Raw genomic sequence first — 18,874 nt, forward strand, 5'->3', positions numbered from 1 at the left:
TCAAAGTGGAATTTGATGTTGGGCATTTAATAACAATAAAGTTAAAGTGGCAATGATTGTCAATAATTCATAACATTGACTTAAATTCAATTCTGAGCAATGACGGTTTTAGAAAAATCACACTAAAATTCTTGGGGACCCAAAGGGTCTTTCAAAGCTTAAGTCTCTGGATCAACTTCAGATCTAGGTGTCGATATAAAGTTTTTCTTTTTTATGGACTTTGAAAGAAACCTCTGGCGAGGTTTGAAGCCGACGACTAAAGACGAAGATATCTGCAAGGCCCCCCAACACAACCAAGAAGAAGTTCCGGTTCTCCTCAACTCGTACGAGCCCCTAAAAAGTCACTGAAAGAGTCCTGATGCGGCTCTGAAGGAATGAAAGTTGCCTTTAGTCCTCACACCGGACTCCATGTGAGGCTGAGGAGGAGGCGGAGGCTCCTTGCATTGTGGGGCCCGCTTGGGGGGAGGAGGAGGAGACGGAGGGCCCATTTGCATGTTATTACCATAGCAAGAGTCTGGCGGTATAAAAGCAGCTGCAGGCGCGGCCGGGCCGGAGAAGCACTTGACGCAGGAAGCGGGAGGAGGACAAAGAGGAAGATGTTGGATCAGTGACACCAGTCTTCTCCTGCCTCCGCACAAAAGGAGGCCGTATTTGTTTTTTGGGGGATTACGACAACGCTGGACCACTTTCCTTTATTTTTTTGGGGGTCGTACATCTCTCCAGAAAAGTCCCGCCACGCCGGCTCCTCCTGAGGACAAAGTTTGGGATTTACCCGTTTGGGACATGAAGGTGTGCAGCGCGTGAGCTCGCTCCTCCATGCGGGACTAGAGACCAGGAGGAGGACTTTGACTCCTATTTATTTCTTATTTATGATGTATTTATTGAAGATGCTGCTGGGCCTGGCTGTGGCGTCCGTGTTGTTGAGTCAGGTAAGACCCACCCACCCCCCCACCTTCCGCCCCTATACACAACTACGCCTAATCCCTTATGTCGCCCCCCCCCCCCGGTTTTAGGGTTTGTGCTCGGGTGTGTTCGAGCTGAAGCTGCAGGAGTTCCTCAACAAGAAGGGCGTGCAGGGCAACAAGAACTGTTGCGGGCGGGGGTCACCCGCGTCCTCCTTCCAGCAATGCGAGTGTCAGACCTTTTTCCGGGTGTGCCTCAAGCACTACCAGCCCAACGCCTCTCCGGAGCCCCCGTGCACGTACGGGGGCGCCGTGACCCCCGTGCTGGGCTCCAACTCCTTCCAGGTCCCCGACATGGTGCCGGAGAGCGCCTTCAGCAACCCCATCAGGATCAACTTCGGCTTCACGTGGCCGGTAAGTGTTTTTCCCCCTCCCGCCCCCCTGCCCCCGGCTGATGTGGGACCACCTGCCTCACCAAGCCTCTTGTCTCCCCAGGGGACCTTCTCGCTCATCATCGAAGCTCTGCACACGGACCATAGAGACGACTTGTCCACAGGTAGGACCCTGACGCACGCAGAGTCCCTGAACGCAGTCCCTGAACCCTGTCCCCCTTAGAGAACCCAGACCGGGTGATCAGCACCATGACCACGCAGAGGCACCTCACGGTGGGGGAGGACTGGTCCCAGGACCTCCACACGGCGGGCAGGACCGAGCTCAAGTACTCGTATCGCTTCGTGTGCGACGAGCACTACTACGGGGACGGCTGCTCCGTCTTCTGCCGACCCAGGGACGACGCTTTCGGACACTTCACCTGCGGCGAGCGCGGGGAGATCACCTGCGACGCCGGATGGAAGGGGCAGTACTGCACCGAACGTGAGTGTGGCCCTCCCTCCCTCCCTCCCACCTGCGAAAGTAATATGTTTTGTCGTTTCTTGTCCGAGCGCGGCGTGCACAAGCGCCTCTGGGAGTGGTCGGGCGCGGGGGCGGAAAGGAGTTTGGGCGCGGGGGCCCACACCGAGAGGCGCCCTTGATTTATTCCAAGGAAACTTTCAGGGAATAATGTCACGCGTGCCATAAATTGCCACGCCGCCGCCTGATTGGCTGCCGGGCCGGGTTCCGCCATTGGTGGAGGCGCCGGCCGGGGGGGAGGGGCCATTGTTTGAAGTGGACAGCTGCCGGCAGAGAGGAGACAATGGAGCAGCTGTCCCCCCACTGGCAACACACCCGCCAGCTGTCCACTTTTCTCTGGACCGGTGCGCGCGTGCGTGTGTGTGTGTGTGTGTGTGTGTGTGTGTGTGTGTGTGTGTGTGTGTGTGTGTGTGTGTGTAGGGGAATAAAAGAGTTCTGACCCGCAGCGAAGAAGAAAAAACGACAGTAGCTGGGGGGCGGGGTCGAGGGGGTCAATCACTCACACACTCACACTCTCTCACACACACACACTTTGTATCGAAGTAGAAAAAAGTAGCGGGGGATACTGAGGTGCGGATCGATACTGAAATATCGATACCAGATATTTAGACTGTAGTATCTATTCGCATATGAAAACACCTGTGCTCATGTGGTTCTTTAGTTATTTTCATATTTTTACTATTTTACTTTGAGTACTTTGGAGGATTTTCATACCTCGGTGGTATCGCGAAGTCCTGCTAACGGCCGATTCTGGTCTCCTTTCCTCGCAGCCATCTGCCTGCCGGGCTGTGACGACGAGCACGGCTTCTGCGAGAAACCCGGAGAGTGCAAGTAAGGTTCGCCGGGAAGGGGGGTTAGGGTAGGGGGCGTGGCCTCAAGCGCCCCGCTCTTACCTGCGCCGCTCTCTCCACAGGTGCCGGGTGGGCTTCAAGGGGCGCTACTGCGACGAGTGCATCCGCTACCCGGGCTGCCTCCACGGCACCTGCCAGCAGCCCTGGCAGTGCAACTGTCAGGAGGGCTGGGGGGGGCTGTTCTGCAACCAAGGTGAGCGCCCGGTTTACACCTGGAATTGTTGTTTTTTTTCCCCCATCATGCATTGCAGGATTTTGAATTATGTGTTGTTTCTGGACATTTTTTTATTATACCCACAGAGTTGGGTGAGCATGTGTGAGGACTTTTTGTGTTGGTTTATTTGCACCATGAGTGGGAACGCTAGTTTGGATTGGGTCATATATGAAATGCTGTGCTGTTTACACTTACTGGTCATTAACCCGAATTACTGACTTTGTCCATAAGATGGCAGCTAACTTTCCGTCAGATTTTTTAAATAGATTCGTTATTAAACGTCTTACGTGCCAGACTTAACACCTGGTTTGGACACACCTGAGCTAGACCGGTCTAGCCAATCGGCGAAGTGAGTCACCTGCGGAAAAAGACGATGCAAATAACAGAAGTCGAAAAGTGATTTCGCCGTAGCTTTTTCGGAAAGTTGCGAAAAATTTATGATGTTTAAATGATATAAAATTGTTATGATTTTGCTGATGTAACACCAAGACAACATAGGCGACTAAACACGACAACGGTTATATTGGCGACTAAACAGGCTAACGCAGATATTGCTGACTATACACGATAACGACGACATTGGCAAATAAACGCACAAACGATGACGTTGTAGACTAATCACGCTGATGGCGATGTTGCTGATTAAACACGACAACAACGACGTAGGCGACTAAACACCACAACGGTTATATTGGCGACTAAACAGGCTAACGCCAATGTTGCTGACTAAACACGACAACGCAAAATTGCCGATAAACACGATAACGACGACATTTGGGACTGAACACCCCAACCACGTTGTTGTTGACTAAACGCACTAAGTACGCTAACGGCGATGTTGCTGATTAAACACGACAACAATGACGTAGGCGACTAAACAGGCTAACGCCAATGTTGCTGACTAAACACGACAACAATGAAATTGCCGATAAACACGATAACGACGACATTTGGGACTGAACACGCCAACCACATTGTTGTTGACTAAACGCACTAACGATGCAGTTGTGGACTAAGTACGCTAAAGGCGATGTTGCTGATTAAACACGACAACAACGACGTAGGCGACTAAACACGACAACGGTTATATTGGCGACTAAACAGGCTAACGTCAAAGTTGCTGAGTAAACACGACGACGACATTGCCGATAAACACGCCAACAACGGCTTTGCCGATAAACTTGCCAAAAACGATATTGCTGACTGAACACAATGACGACATTGGTGACTGAACACACCAACCCTGTTGTTGTTGTTGACTAAACGCACTAACTGTGACGTTGTAGACTCAACAAGCTAACGGCGATGTTGCTGATTAAACACAACACCAACGACATAGGTGACTAAACACGACAACGATTATATTGGTAACTAAACAGGCTAACGCCAATGTTGCTGACTAAACACGAGAACGACGACATTGCTGATAAACACGCCTACAACGACATCTCCGATAAACACACCAACAACGATAATGCTGACTGAACACAATAACTACGACATTGGCGACTGAACACACCAAGCCTGTTGTTGTTGACCAAACGCACTAACGATGATCTTGTATACTAAACACGCCAACGGCGATGTTGCTGATTAAACACGACCACGACGACATAGGCCACTAAACACAACAACGATTATATTGGCAACTAAACACGCTAATGGCGATGTTGCTGATTAAACACGACAACAACGACGTAGGCGACTAAACACGACAACGGTAATATTGGCGACTAAACAGGCTAACGCCAATGTTGCTGACTAAACACGACAACAACGAAATTGCCGATAAACACGATAACGACGACATTGGGGACTGAACACGCCAACCACTTTGTTGTTGACTAAACGCACTAACGATGAAGTTGTGGACTAAGCACGCTAACGGCGATGTTGCTGATTAAACTTGACAACAACGACATAGGCGACTAAACACGACCAAGATTATATTGGCAACTAAACACGATGACAACGACATTGCCGTTAAACACGATAACGACCGAAATTTGGGGACCAAACATGCCAACCACGTTGTTGTTGACTAAATGCACTAACGATGGAGTTGTAGACTAAACACGCTAACGGCGACGTTGCTGATTAAACACGACAACAACAACATAGGCCACTAAACAACAGAGACGACCTTGGCAACTAAACACGCTAACGCCAATGTTCCTGACTAAATACAACCACAACCCCAACAAACACGATAACGACGTGTAATACGTATTCATATAACGTTCGGACATTAAAGTAAATGTTTTGTTTGGTCGACTTGGACAAGATTAGTTGGCAAAAAGCGTAAAGAAGTCTTCCAGCGTGCTAACCCTCACGTGTCTGTGCAGACCTCAACTACTGTACTCACCACAAGCCGTGCATGAATGGCGCCACCTGTAGCAACACGGGTCAGGGCAGCTACACCTGCTCCTGCAGGCCCGGCTTCACCGGCGCCAGCTGCGAGGTCCAAGTCAACGAATGCACCGGGAACCCGTGCCGAAACGGCGGGAGCTGCGCCGTAAGTCCCCTGCGGTTTTCTCAAAAAGGGAGGGAGGAAATCGCCAGACGATGACGCTCCTTCTGTTCTCCTTTGGCAGGACCGGGAGAACACCTACACCTGCACGTGTCCTCATGGTTTCTACGGAAACAACTGTGAACTGAGCGCAATGACGTGCGGAGACGGTCCGTGTTCCAACGGCGGCCGCTGCAGTGATAACCCCGAGGGTGGTTACTTCTGCCAGTGCCCCACCGGCTACGCGGGCTTCAACTGCGAGAAGAAGATCGACCACTGCTCCTCCAGTCCTTGCTCAAACGGTAGGAGTGACCCCCAGTGGTGCGTTCATTTTCTTCAGGACTAGCGCTAACACCTGTCCTCGTGTTCACAGGTGCTCGCTGCGTGGACCTGGTCAACTCGTACCTGTGCCAGTGTCCTGACGGCTTCACGGGCATGAACTGCGACCACACCGGTGACGAGTGCTCCATGTACCCTTGCCAGAATGGCGGCACCTGCCAGGAAGGAGTCAACGGCTACACCTGTACTTGCCCGCCGGGATACACGGGTCGCAACTGCAGCTCGCCCATCAGCCGCTGCGAGCACAACCCGTGCCACAACGGCGCCACCTGCCATGAGAGGAACAACCGCTATGTCTGCGCTTGCGTCCCGGGCTACGGAGGACGGAACTGCCAGTTCCTGCTACCGGAACACGCCGCCATCCGCGGCTCCGAGGTACCTTGGATGGCCGTAGGCTCCGGCGTGGCCCTGGTGCTTCTGCTGCTGGCGGGATGCGCCGTGCTGGTGGGGTTCTTCCGATCCAAATCCCAGCGGGGTGGTCCGGTAGAAGTTGTCGGCGATCGGGAGACTATCAACAACATCACCAACAATTGTCAACGGGGCGACCGGGACCTAGGGATCAGCGTCGTGCCAACGCCAGGCGTCAAAAACATCAACAAGAAGATGGACTTGTGCAGTAGTGACCCAGACGAGGGAACTTCCCCCGACAGGAGGAGCTACAAGAGCCGGCAACCGCCAGCCGACTACAACCTGGTGCAGGAGGTCAACCATGAGCAGGCCGCCAAGGACGCCACGTTGGAGGCCTCCTCCTCGGACTCCTTTGAGTTTGAGGAGAAACACAGCAAGCGTTTAAAATGGTAGGAGCACGTCCGCGTCACATGGAGCAGGTTGCGGCTGAAGCTGACGTTTCTTCTTCTTCTTCTTCTGTCCCCAAACAGCGACGCATCGGAAAAGAGTAGCCCAGAAACGTCTGCATGTGCGGACAACAAGTACAAATCTGTGTTTGTCATGTCGGAGGAGAAGGACGAATGTATTATTGCAACTGAGGTGAGTCGTCCTACCACTGAACTGACTCAACACGCCATTGACAACGTTGGCGAGCAAACACGCTAACGGCAAAGTTGGCGACTGAACACAACAACGACGACGGCGACTAAACACGGCAACGACGGCGGCGACTAAAAACGGCAACGACGACGGCGACTAAAATTGGCGACGACGTTGGTGACTAAACACAGCAACAACAACGTTGGCGACTAAACACGGCAACAACGACGTTGGCGACTAAACACAGCAACGACGACGTTGGCAACTAAACACAGCAACAACAACGTTGGCGACTAAACACGGCAACGACGACGTTGGCGACTAAACACAGCAACGACGACGTTGGCGACTAAACACAGCAACGACGACGTTGGCGACTAAACACAGCAACGACGACGTTGGCGACTTAACACAGCAAAGGCGACGATGGCGACTAAACACAGCAACAACGACGTTGGCGACTAAACACGGCAACGACGACGTTGGCGACTAAACACGGCAAGGACGACGTTGGCAACTAAACACGGCAACGACGACTTTGGCAACTAAACACAGCAACGACGACCCTGACGACTAAAAACGGCAACGACGACGTTGGCGACTCAACACAGCAACGACGACGTTGGCGACTAAACACAGCAACGACAACGTTGGCGACTAAACACAGCAACGACGACGTTGGCGACTAAACACAGCAACGATGACTTTGGCGACTAAACACAGCAACGACGACGTTGGCGACTAAACACAGCAACGACGACTTTGGCTACTAAACACGGCAACAACGACCCTGACGACTAAAAACGGCAACGAGGACTTTGGCGACTAAACACAGCAACGACAACGTTGGCGACTAAACACAGCAACGACGACGCTGGCGACTAAACACAGCAACGACGACGTTGGCGACTAAACACAGCAAAGGCGATGATGGCGACTAAACACAGCAACAACGACGTTGGCGACTAAACACGGCAACGACGACGTTGGCGACTAAACACGGCAAGGACGACGTTGGCAACTAAACACGGCAACGACGACTTTGGCAACTAAACACAGCAACGACGACCCTGACGACTAAAAACGGCAACGACGACGTTGGCGACTCAACACAGCAACGACGACGTTGGCGACTAAACACAGCAACGACAACGTTGGCGACTAAACACAGCAACGACGACGTTGGCGACTAAACACAGCAACGACGACGTTGGCGACTAAACACAGCAACGACGACTTTGGCTACTAAACACGGCAACAACGACCCTGACGACTAAAAACGGCAACGAGGACTTTGGCGACTAAACACAGCAACGACAACGTTGGCGACTAAACACAGCAACAACGACGTTGGCGACTAAACACAGCAACGACGACGTTGGCGACTAAACACAGCAACGGCGACGTTGGCGACTAAACACAGCAACGGCGACGTTGGCGACTAAACACAGCAAAGGCGACGATGGCGACTAAACACAGCAACGACGACGTTGGCGACTAAACACAGCAACGACGACGTTGGCGACTAAACACGGCAAGGACGATGTTGGCGACTAAACACGGCAACGACGACTTTGGCAACTAAACACAGCAACGACGACCCTGACGACTAAAAACGGCGACGACGACGTTGGCGACTAAACACAGCAACGACAACGTTGGCGACTAAACACAGCAACGACGACGTTGGCGACTAAACACAGCAACGATGACTTTGGCGACTAAACACAGCAACGACGACGTTGGCGACTAAACACAGCAACGACGACGTTGGCGACTAAACACAGCAACGACGACGTTGGCTACTAAACACGGCAACAACGACCCTGACGACTAAACACAACAACGACGACGTTGGCGACTAAACACAACAACGACGACGTTGGCGACTAAACACGGCAACGACGACGTTGGCGACTAAACACGGCAACGACGACGTTGGCGACAACACGGCAACGACGACGTTGGCGACTCAACACGGCAACGACGACGTTGGCGACTAAACACGGCAACGACGACGTTGGCGACTAAACACGGCAACGACGACGTTGGCGACTAAACACGGCAACGACGACTTTGGCAACTAAACACGGCAACGACGACCCTGACGACTAAAAACGGCAACGACGACGTTGGCAACTCAACACGGCAACGACGCCGTTGGCGTCTCAACACGGCAACGATGACGTTGGCGACTCAACACGGCAACAACGACGTTGGCGACTCAACACGGCAACAACGACGTTGGCGACTCAACACGGCAACGACGACGTTGGCGACTAAACATGGCAACGACGACGGTGGCGACTAAACACTGCAACAATGTTGCTGACGAAACAAGCTATCGACGACATTGGAGACTAAAAATGCCGCCGTTGACGTTGGGGACTAAACATGCCAACAACAATTTTGATGACTAAACGCACTGACGATGTTGTTGGCGACTAAACTTGACATCGACGACTTTGGCGACTAAACACGGCAACGACGACTTTGGCGACTAAACACGGCAACGACGACTTTGGCGACTAAACACGGCAACAACGACCCTGACGACTAAAAACGGCAACGACGACGTTGGCGACTCAACATGGCATCGACTACGTTGGCGACTCAACACGGCAACGACGACTTTGGCGACTAAACACGGCAACGACGACTTTGGCGACTAAACACGGCAACAACGACCCTGACGACTAAAAACGGCAACGACGACGTTGGCGACTCAACACGGCAACGACAACGTTGGCGACTAAACACAGCAACGACGACGCTGACGACTAAATACGGCAACGACGACGTTGGCGACTAAACACGGCAACGACGACGTTGGCGACTAAACACGGCAACGACGACGTTGGCGACTAAACACGGCAACGACGACGTTGGCGAGTAAACACGGCAACGACGACGTTAGCGACTAAACACGGCAACGACGACTTTGGCAACTAAACACAGCAACGACGACCCTGACGACTAAAAACGGCAATGACGACGTTGGCGACTAAACACGGCAACGACGACTTTGGCAACACAGCAACGACGACGACCCTGACGACTAAAAACGGCAATGACGACGTTGGTAACTCAACACGGCAACGACGACGTTGGCGACTAAACACGGCAACGACGCTCACGACTAAAAACGGCAACGACGACGTTGGCGACAAAACACGGCAACGACGACGTTGGCGACAAAACACAGCAATAATGTTGCTGACGAAACACGCTATCGACGACATTGGAGACTAAAAATGCCGCCGTTGAGGACTAAACACGCCAACAACAATTTTGATGACTAAACGCACTGACAATGTTGTTAGCGACTAAACTTGACATCGACGACATTGCCGATAAACACGCCAATGACGATGTTTCTGACTAAACACAACGACGACGTTGGCGAATTAACACCGCAATGACTACCTTGGCGACTAAACATGACAATGTTGCTGACAAAACACGCTAACGACGACATTGGCGATTGACCATGGCAAAAACGACGTTGGCGACTAAACATGACAATCTTGCTGACAAAACACGCTAACGACGACATTGGCGATTGACCATGGCAAAAACGACGTTGGCGACTAAACATGACAATGTTGCTGACAAAACACGTTAACGACGACATTGGCGATTGACCATGGCAAAAACGACGTTGGCGACTAAACATGACAATCTTGCTGACAAAACACGCTAACGATGACATTGGCGACTGACCACGGCAAAAACGACGTTGGCGACTTAACAACGCAATGACGATGTTACTGAATATACATGCCGATGATGACGTTGGCAACTAAACACCTTAACGACAATGTTGCTGAATATACACGACGGTGGCGACTAAACAATCCAACGACGGTGCTGCTGACTAAACACGACAACGACGACATTGGTGACCAAAAATGCCGCCGTTGAAGTTGGGGACTAAACATGACAACAACAACTTTGATGACTAAACGCACTGACGATGTTGTTGGCGACTAACCACGACATCGACGACATTGCCGATAAACATGCCAACGACGATGTTTCTGACTAAACACAACAACGACGTTGGCGAATTAACACCGCAACGAGAACGTTGGCGACTAAACATGGCAACGACGTCGTTGTTGGAATAACACCACAATGACAATGTTGCTGACGAAACACGCTAATGATGACATTGGCGACTGAGCACAGCAAAAACGACGTTGGCGACTTAACACCGCAATGACGATGTTGCTGACTAAACATGCCGATGATGACGTTGGCAAATAAACATCCCAACGACAATGTTGCTAAATATACACGACGGTGGTGACTAAACAATCTAACTACGGTGCTGCTGACTAAACACGACAACGACGACATTGGCGACTAAAAATGCTGCAGTTGAAGTTGGGGACTAAACATGCCAACAACAATTTTGATGACTAAACGCACTGACGATGTTGTTGGCGACTTAACACGACATCGACGATATTGCCGATAAACACGCCATCGACGATGTTTCTGACTAAACACACCGATGACACTGCCGGATTAACACCGCAACGACAACATTGCCAACTTAAGATGCCAATGACATTCGCAACTAAACACCCCAACGACAATGTTGCCGAATATACACGACGGTGGCGACTAAACAATCCAACAACGGTGTTGCTGACTAAACACGATAACAACAACACTGGCGAATTAACACCGCAACGACAACGTTGGCGACTAAACACGACAACGACAACATTGGCGACTAAAAATGCCGCCGTTGACGTTTGGGACTAAACATGCCAATGACAATGTTGATGACTAAACGCACTGACGACAACGTTGGCGACTAAACACAACAACGACGACATTGGCGACTAAAAATGCCGCCGTTGACGTTTGGGACTAAACATGCAAATGATGACGTGGCCGACTAAAAGCTGCAATGACGACAGTGGGGACTAAACACGCCAACAACAATTTAGCTGACTAAACGCACTGACGATGATGTTGGCGACTATACACGACAGCAATGACACGCCAAAGACAACGTTGCTGACTAAACACAATAACGACGACATTGGCGACTGAAAACGCCAACCACGATGTTGTAGACTAAACACGCTAACGGTGATGTTGCTGATTAAACACAACAACGCCGAGGCAACTAAACACAACAAAGATTATATTGACAACTAAACATGATAACGGCAATGTTGCTGACTAAGCACGATAACGATGTTGCGGACTAAATACGTCAACAACAATGTTGCTGACTAAACGCACTAATGACGTTGTTGGTGACTAAACAGGATAACCACGACATGGGCGACTGAACACGCCAACGACGTTGCTGACTAAACGCACTGATGACGACGTTGCTGAGTAAATGCATTAATGTCGACGTTGCTGACTAAGCACACTAATGTCGACGTTGCTGAATAAACGCACTAATGATGACGTCGTAGGCGACTAAACACGACAATGACGAGATAGGCGACTCAACGTGACGATGATATTGGCAACTAAACACGATAACAACAATGTTGCTGACTAAACGCACTAATGACGTTACGGACTAAACACGACAACGAAGACATAGGCGAATCAACGTGAAAATAAAAATGGCGACTAAACACGACAACGATATTGGTGACTAAACCCGCTAACGACAATGTTGGTGACTAAATACACTAATGTTGACGTTGCTGAATAAACACACTAATGACGTCGTAGGCGACTAAGCACGACAATGACGAGATAGGCGACGCGACAATGATGATATTGGCGACTAAACACGATAACAACAACGTTGCTGACTAAACGCACTAATGACGACAATGTTGCTGACTAAACACGACAAAGACGACATAGGCGAATCAACGTGAAAATAAAAATGGCAACTAAACACGAAAACGATATTAGCGATTAAACCCGCTAACGACAGTGCTGCTGACTAAACACACTAATGTTGACGTTGCTGAATAAACGCACTAATGACGACGTTGCTGACTAAACACACTTATGACGTCGTAGGCGACTAAGCACGACAATGACGAGATAGGCGACTCAACGGGACAATGATGATATTGGCGACTAAACACGATAACAACAACGTTGCTGACTTAACACACTAATGACGACAATGTTGCTGACTAAACACGACGACGACATAGGCGAATCAACGCAAAAATAAAAATGTTGACTAAACACGACAACGATACTGGCGACTAAATCTGTTAACAACAATGTTGATGACTAACTACACTAATGTCGACGTTGCTGAATAAACGCACTAATGACGTTGCTGACTAAACACACTAATGACGTCGTAGGCGACTAAACACGACAATGACGAGATAGGCGACTCAACGCGACAATGATGATATTGGCAACTAAACACGATAACAACGATGCTGACTAAACGCACTAATGACGACAATGTTGCTGACTAAACACGACAACGACGAGATATGCGATTCAATGCGACAATAATATTGGCGACTAAACACGCTAACGACGACGATGCTGACTAAACGCACAAATGACGACAACGTCGCTGACTAAATACACTAACGACAATGTTGCTGACTAAACATACTAATGACAATGTTGCTGAATAAACGAACTAATGACGGCAATGTTGCTAACTAAACACGACAACGACGGGATATGCGACTCAACGTGACAATGATGATATTGGCGACTAAACACGCTAAGGACAATGTTGCTGACCAAACGCCACAACGACGACATTTGCAACTCGACGCGACAATGATAATATTGGCGACTAAACACGCCAGAGACAATATTGCTAACTGAGCGCACTAATGACGACAACATTGCTGACTAAACACGCCGACGACAACGTTGCTGACTAAACACACTAATGACGACAACATTGCTGACTAAACACGACAGCGACGACATGAGCAACTCAACCCGACAACGATGATATTGGCGACTAAACACGCTAACAACAACGTTATTGACTAAACGCACTGACGACAATGTTGCTGACTAAACACGCCGACGACAACGTTGCTGACTAAACACACCAATGACGACAACATTGCTGACTAAACACGACAGCGACGACATGAGCAACTCAACGCGACAACGATGATATTGGCGACTAAACACGCTAACAACAACGTTATTGACTAAACGCACTGACGACAATGTTGCTGACTAAACACGACGACGTAGGCGACAACGCGACTGATGATATTGGCGACTAAACACACGACAATGTCGCTGACTAAACGCACCAATGACGACAAAGGTTGCTGACTAAACACCACGACGATGATATTGGCGACTAAACACATTAACAACGTTGCTGACTAAACGCACTGACGACAACGTTGCTGACTAAACACGACAACATAGGCGACTCAACGCGACTGATGATATTGGCGACTAAACACGCTAATGACAATGTTGCTGACTAAACGCACCAATGACGACATAGGTTGCTGACTAAACACCACGACGACGACATGGGCGACTCAACGCGACAATGACGATATTGGCGACTAAACACGCTAACGACAATGTTGCTGACTAAACACACTAATGACGATAATGTTGCTGACAAAACACCACAACGACGACATTGGCAACTCAACGCGACAATAATATTGGCGACTAAACACGGCAACGACAACGTTGCTGACTAAGCGCACTAATGACGACAACGTTGCTGATTGAACACCACAACGACGACATGGGCGACTCAACGCGACAATGATGATATTGGCGACTAAACACGCTAACAAAAACGTTGCTGACCAAACGCACTAATGACGACAATGTTGCTGACTAAACACACTAATGAAGACAATGTTGCTGACTAAACACCACAACGACGACACGGGCGACTCAACGCGACAATGATGATATTGGCGACTAAACACACTTACGACAACGTCGCTGACTAAACGCAGTAATGACGACAATGTTGCTGACTAAACACGACAACGACGACACGGGGGACTCAACGCGACGATGATATTGGCGACTAAGCACACTTCCGACAATGTCGCTGACTAAACGCAGTAATGACGACAATGTTGCTGACTAAACACGACAACGACAACATGGGCGACTCAACACGACAATGATGATATTGGCTACTAAACACACTTACGACAATGTGGCTGACTAAACGCACTAATGACGACAAAGGTTGTTGACTAAACACACTGACGACGACAATGTTGCTGACTAAACACGACAATGACGACAAGGGCGACAACGCGACAATGATAATATTGGCGACTAAACACGCTAACGACAATGTTGCTGACTAAACACACAAATGACGATAATGTTGCTGACAAAACACCACAACGACGACATTGGCAACTCAACGCGACAATAATATTGGCGACTAAACACGCCAACGACAACGTTGCTGACTAAGCGCACTAATGACGACAACGTTGCTGATTGAACACCACAACGACGACATGGGCGACTCAACGCGACAATGATGATATTGGCGACTAAACACACTAACAAAAACGTTGCTGACTAAACGCACTAATGACAATGTTGCTGACTAAACACCACAACGACGACACGGGCGACTCAACGCAACAATGATGATATTGGCGACTAAACACACTTACGACAATGTCGCTGACTAAACGCAGTAATGACGACAATGTTGCTGACTAAACACCACAAAGACGACACGGGCGACTCAACGCGACAATGATAATATTGGCGACTAAACACGCCAACGACAACGTTGCTGACTAAGCGCACTAATGACGACAACGTTGCTGATTGAACACCACAACGACGACATGGGCGACTCAACGCGACAATGATGATATTGGCGACTAAACACACTAACAAAAACGTTGCTGACTAAACGCACTAATGACAATGTTGCTGACTAAACACCACAACGACGACACAGGCGACTCAACGCAACAATGATGATATTGGCGACTAAACACACTTACGACAATGTCGCTGACTAAACGCAGTAATGACGACAATGTTGCTGACTAAACACCACAAAGACGTCACGGGCGACTCAACGCGACAATGATAATATTGGCGACTAAACACGCTAACAAAAACGTTGCTGACTAAACGCACTAATGACAACGTTGCTGACTAAACACGACAACGACGACACTGGCGACTCAACGCGACAATGATGATATTGGCGACTAAACAAACTTACGACAATGTCATTGACTAAACGCAGTAATGACGACAATGTTGCTGACTCAACACGACAACGACGACACGGGGGACTCAACGCGACGATGATATTGGCGACTAAACACACTTCCGACAATGTCGCTGACTAAACGCAGTAATGACGACAAAGTTGCTGACTAAACACCACAACGACGACATTGGCAACTCAACGCGACAATAATATTGGCAACTCAACGCGCCAACGACAACGTTGCTGACTAAGCGCACTAATGACGACAATGTTGCTGACTAAACACGACGACATGGGCGACAACGCGACAATAATATTGGCGACTAAACACGCTGACAAAAACGTTGCTGACTAAACACGACAACGACAACATGGGCGACTCAACACGACAATGATGATATTGGCTACTAAACACACTTACGACAATGTCGCTGACTAAATGCACTAATGACGACAAAAGTTGTTGACTAAACACACTGACGACGACAATGTTGCTGACTAAACACGACAATGACGACATGGGCGACAACGCGACAATGATGATATTGGCGACTAAACACGCTAACGACAATGTTGCTGACTAAACACACTAATGACGATAATGTTGCTGACAAAACACCACGACGACGACATTGGCAACTCAACGCGACAATAATATAGGCGACTAAACACGCCAACGACAAAGTTGCTGACTAAGCGCACTAATGACGACAACGTTGCTGACTAAACACCACAACGACGACATAGGCGACTAAACGCGACAATGATAATATTGGCGACTAAACACGCTGACAAAAACGTTGCTGACTAAACACGACAACGACAACATGGGCGACTCAACACGATAATGATGATATTGGCTACTAAACACACTTACGACAATGTCGCTGACTAAACGCACTAATGACGACAAAGGTTGTTGACTAAACACCATGACGACGACAATGTTGCTGACTAAACACGACAATGACGACATGGGCGACAACGCGACAATGATGATATTGGCGACTAAACACACTTACGACAATGTCGCTGACTAATGCACTAATGACGACAATTTTGCTGACTAAACACCACGACGACGACACGGGCGACTCAACGCGACAATGATAATATTGGCGACTAAACACGCTAACGACAACGTTGCTGACTAAGCGCACTAATGACGACAACGTTGCTGACTAAACACCACAACGACGACATAGGCGACTCAACGCGACAATGATAATATTGGCGACCAAACACGCTAACGAAAACGATGCTGACTAAACGCACTAATGACGACAATGTTGCTGACTAAACACGCTAACGACGACGTTGCTGACTAAACACGCTATGGACAATGTTGCTGATTAAACGCACTAACGAGGTCGTAGGCGACTAAACACGCTAACGAGCATGTCTCTGTGTCCGCAGGTGTAATTGGGCCCAGTTGCTGTTTGGGAGAGTTTTTATGCTCCTGGATAAGATGCTGCTCTAACGTCGAGGGGGCGGAGTCCCGCCCGAAGACTGCTGCTGATACTGAGACCTTTAACTGATATTCAGACTGAGCTGGTTCTCGACTGGAAACTTGGCGGGATAGAAACCGGCGGGGTTACGAGGAAAATGTGGCGTTTACGGTTAAACGTAAACTTAGCTTTGTGTTCCGCCTCCCATCGGGAATGGGGGGGAAGCGAAATGAAACCACGGAAATATTAAAAGGGATGCCGTCTCGTGCCGTAATGCGGCGATGTTTGGTTCTTTGCAACATTTGCACGCGCACGGCGGCGCGGGAAGCGCAGCAGACGGCGGATGTTTGGCCATACTGGCCTGTTGTCGGAGTCCTCTACACCTTTCTCACCTCCATTCTCACACGCATTTCCAATAGTCTAAAGGGGAAAGGGGATAAAAGTTACGATTTAAGAACTACGATTTAATTTAAGTTAATTTAAAGCATTTTGTTGTTATTTTTGTCTTGTACATTTGTGAGCTTATTTAAGTTGCTTCGTTGTGGATGATCTTTGCAAAGGCACTTGGGGGGACGAAAAAGAAAGAATATTTAAGAGGTTTTGTACATTGTGTCGTTCCATGAAGGAGTATTTTTCCAAATAAAAGATGCTAATTGTGAACACGTGTGCAAGGTTATTTTGGGAACATCTGTTGCCTTGGCGCCTGGGACGGCGCCCGCGGTGGTGCCCAGGGTGGATTCCCGGGGCGGCTCCCGAGGTGGTGCCCGGGGCGGCTCCCGGTTCGGCTCCCGGGGAAGCTCCTGGGTCAACTCCTGGGGTGGTGCCCGGGGAAGCTCGCGGGGTGGTGTCCGGGTCGACTCCCGGGGTGGTGCCCGGGTCGGCTCCCGGTGCGCCTCCCGGGGAAGCTCCCGGTGCGCCTCCCGGGGAAGCTCCCGGTGAATCTCCCGGGGAAGCTCCCGGTGAATCTCCCGGGGAACCTCCCGGTGAATCTCCCGGGGAAGCTCCCGGTGAATCTCCCGGTGAGGCTCCCGGTGAATCTCCCGGTGAGGCTCCCGGTGCGGCTCCCGGTGAATCTCCCGGTGCGGCTCCTGGTGCGGCTCCCGGTGAATCTCCCGGTGCGGCTCCCGGGGAATCTCCCGGTGCGGCGCTGTTGGTCGCCGCTGGGACTTGAAAGTGTCCCTTTGGGGAAAAGGGGGGGTCTGTGGACGTCCATTCATACCTCACAAAGTCCCTCCTTTTTTTTTTTTACATTTAGCACTAAGAAAAGTCCACTGAAAAGTTCAAAAAACAACTTTTCTCCATGAGAATTCTTTAGGCGCCATCTTAAGAGCCTTTTAAGCAGGCCCCCCCTCTAGCTCCTCGCCCCCCCTTCCCCCCCCTAATTGAGCCACAAAGACGCTCATTGTGCCGCGACACAAACGTCCGTAAATCATCGTCCCGGGCCTCGGAGCGCCCGCACAATGGCCGAACTGACAAAGGGCTCGCACAAAAGGCCGCCCTCGGGACGGCGTGCCGGCCCCTCGGCATGCTGGGAGGGGAG

General features: G+C 49.9%; 1 protein-coding gene across 1 annotated transcript; it reads left to right on the forward strand.

The window, feature by feature from the left end:
* The first annotated feature begins 572 nt into the window (after nucleotides 1-572).
* Nucleotides 573-17,978, forward strand: dla (deltaA). The gene is made up of 11 exons (XM_061885844.1): nucleotides 573-929; nucleotides 1,014-1,316; nucleotides 1,398-1,458; nucleotides 1,518-1,775; nucleotides 2,582-2,642; nucleotides 2,725-2,855; nucleotides 5,222-5,391; nucleotides 5,471-5,687; nucleotides 5,759-6,521; nucleotides 6,603-6,711; nucleotides 17,303-17,978. The coding sequence occupies exons 1-11, from the start codon at nucleotides 870-872 to the stop codon at nucleotides 17,306-17,308; spliced, it is 2,139 nt and encodes a 712-aa protein (XP_061741828.1). The 5' UTR covers nucleotides 573-869; the 3' UTR covers nucleotides 17,309-17,978.
* The last annotated feature ends 896 nt before the right edge of the window (nucleotides 17,979-18,874 follow it).

The sequence above is a fragment of the Nerophis ophidion genome, linkage group LG01 (genome assembly GCF_033978795.1).
Source record: "Nerophis ophidion isolate RoL-2023_Sa linkage group LG01, RoL_Noph_v1.0, whole genome shotgun sequence".
Classification (NCBI taxonomy): domain Eukaryota; kingdom Metazoa; phylum Chordata; class Actinopteri; order Syngnathiformes; family Syngnathidae; genus Nerophis; species Nerophis ophidion.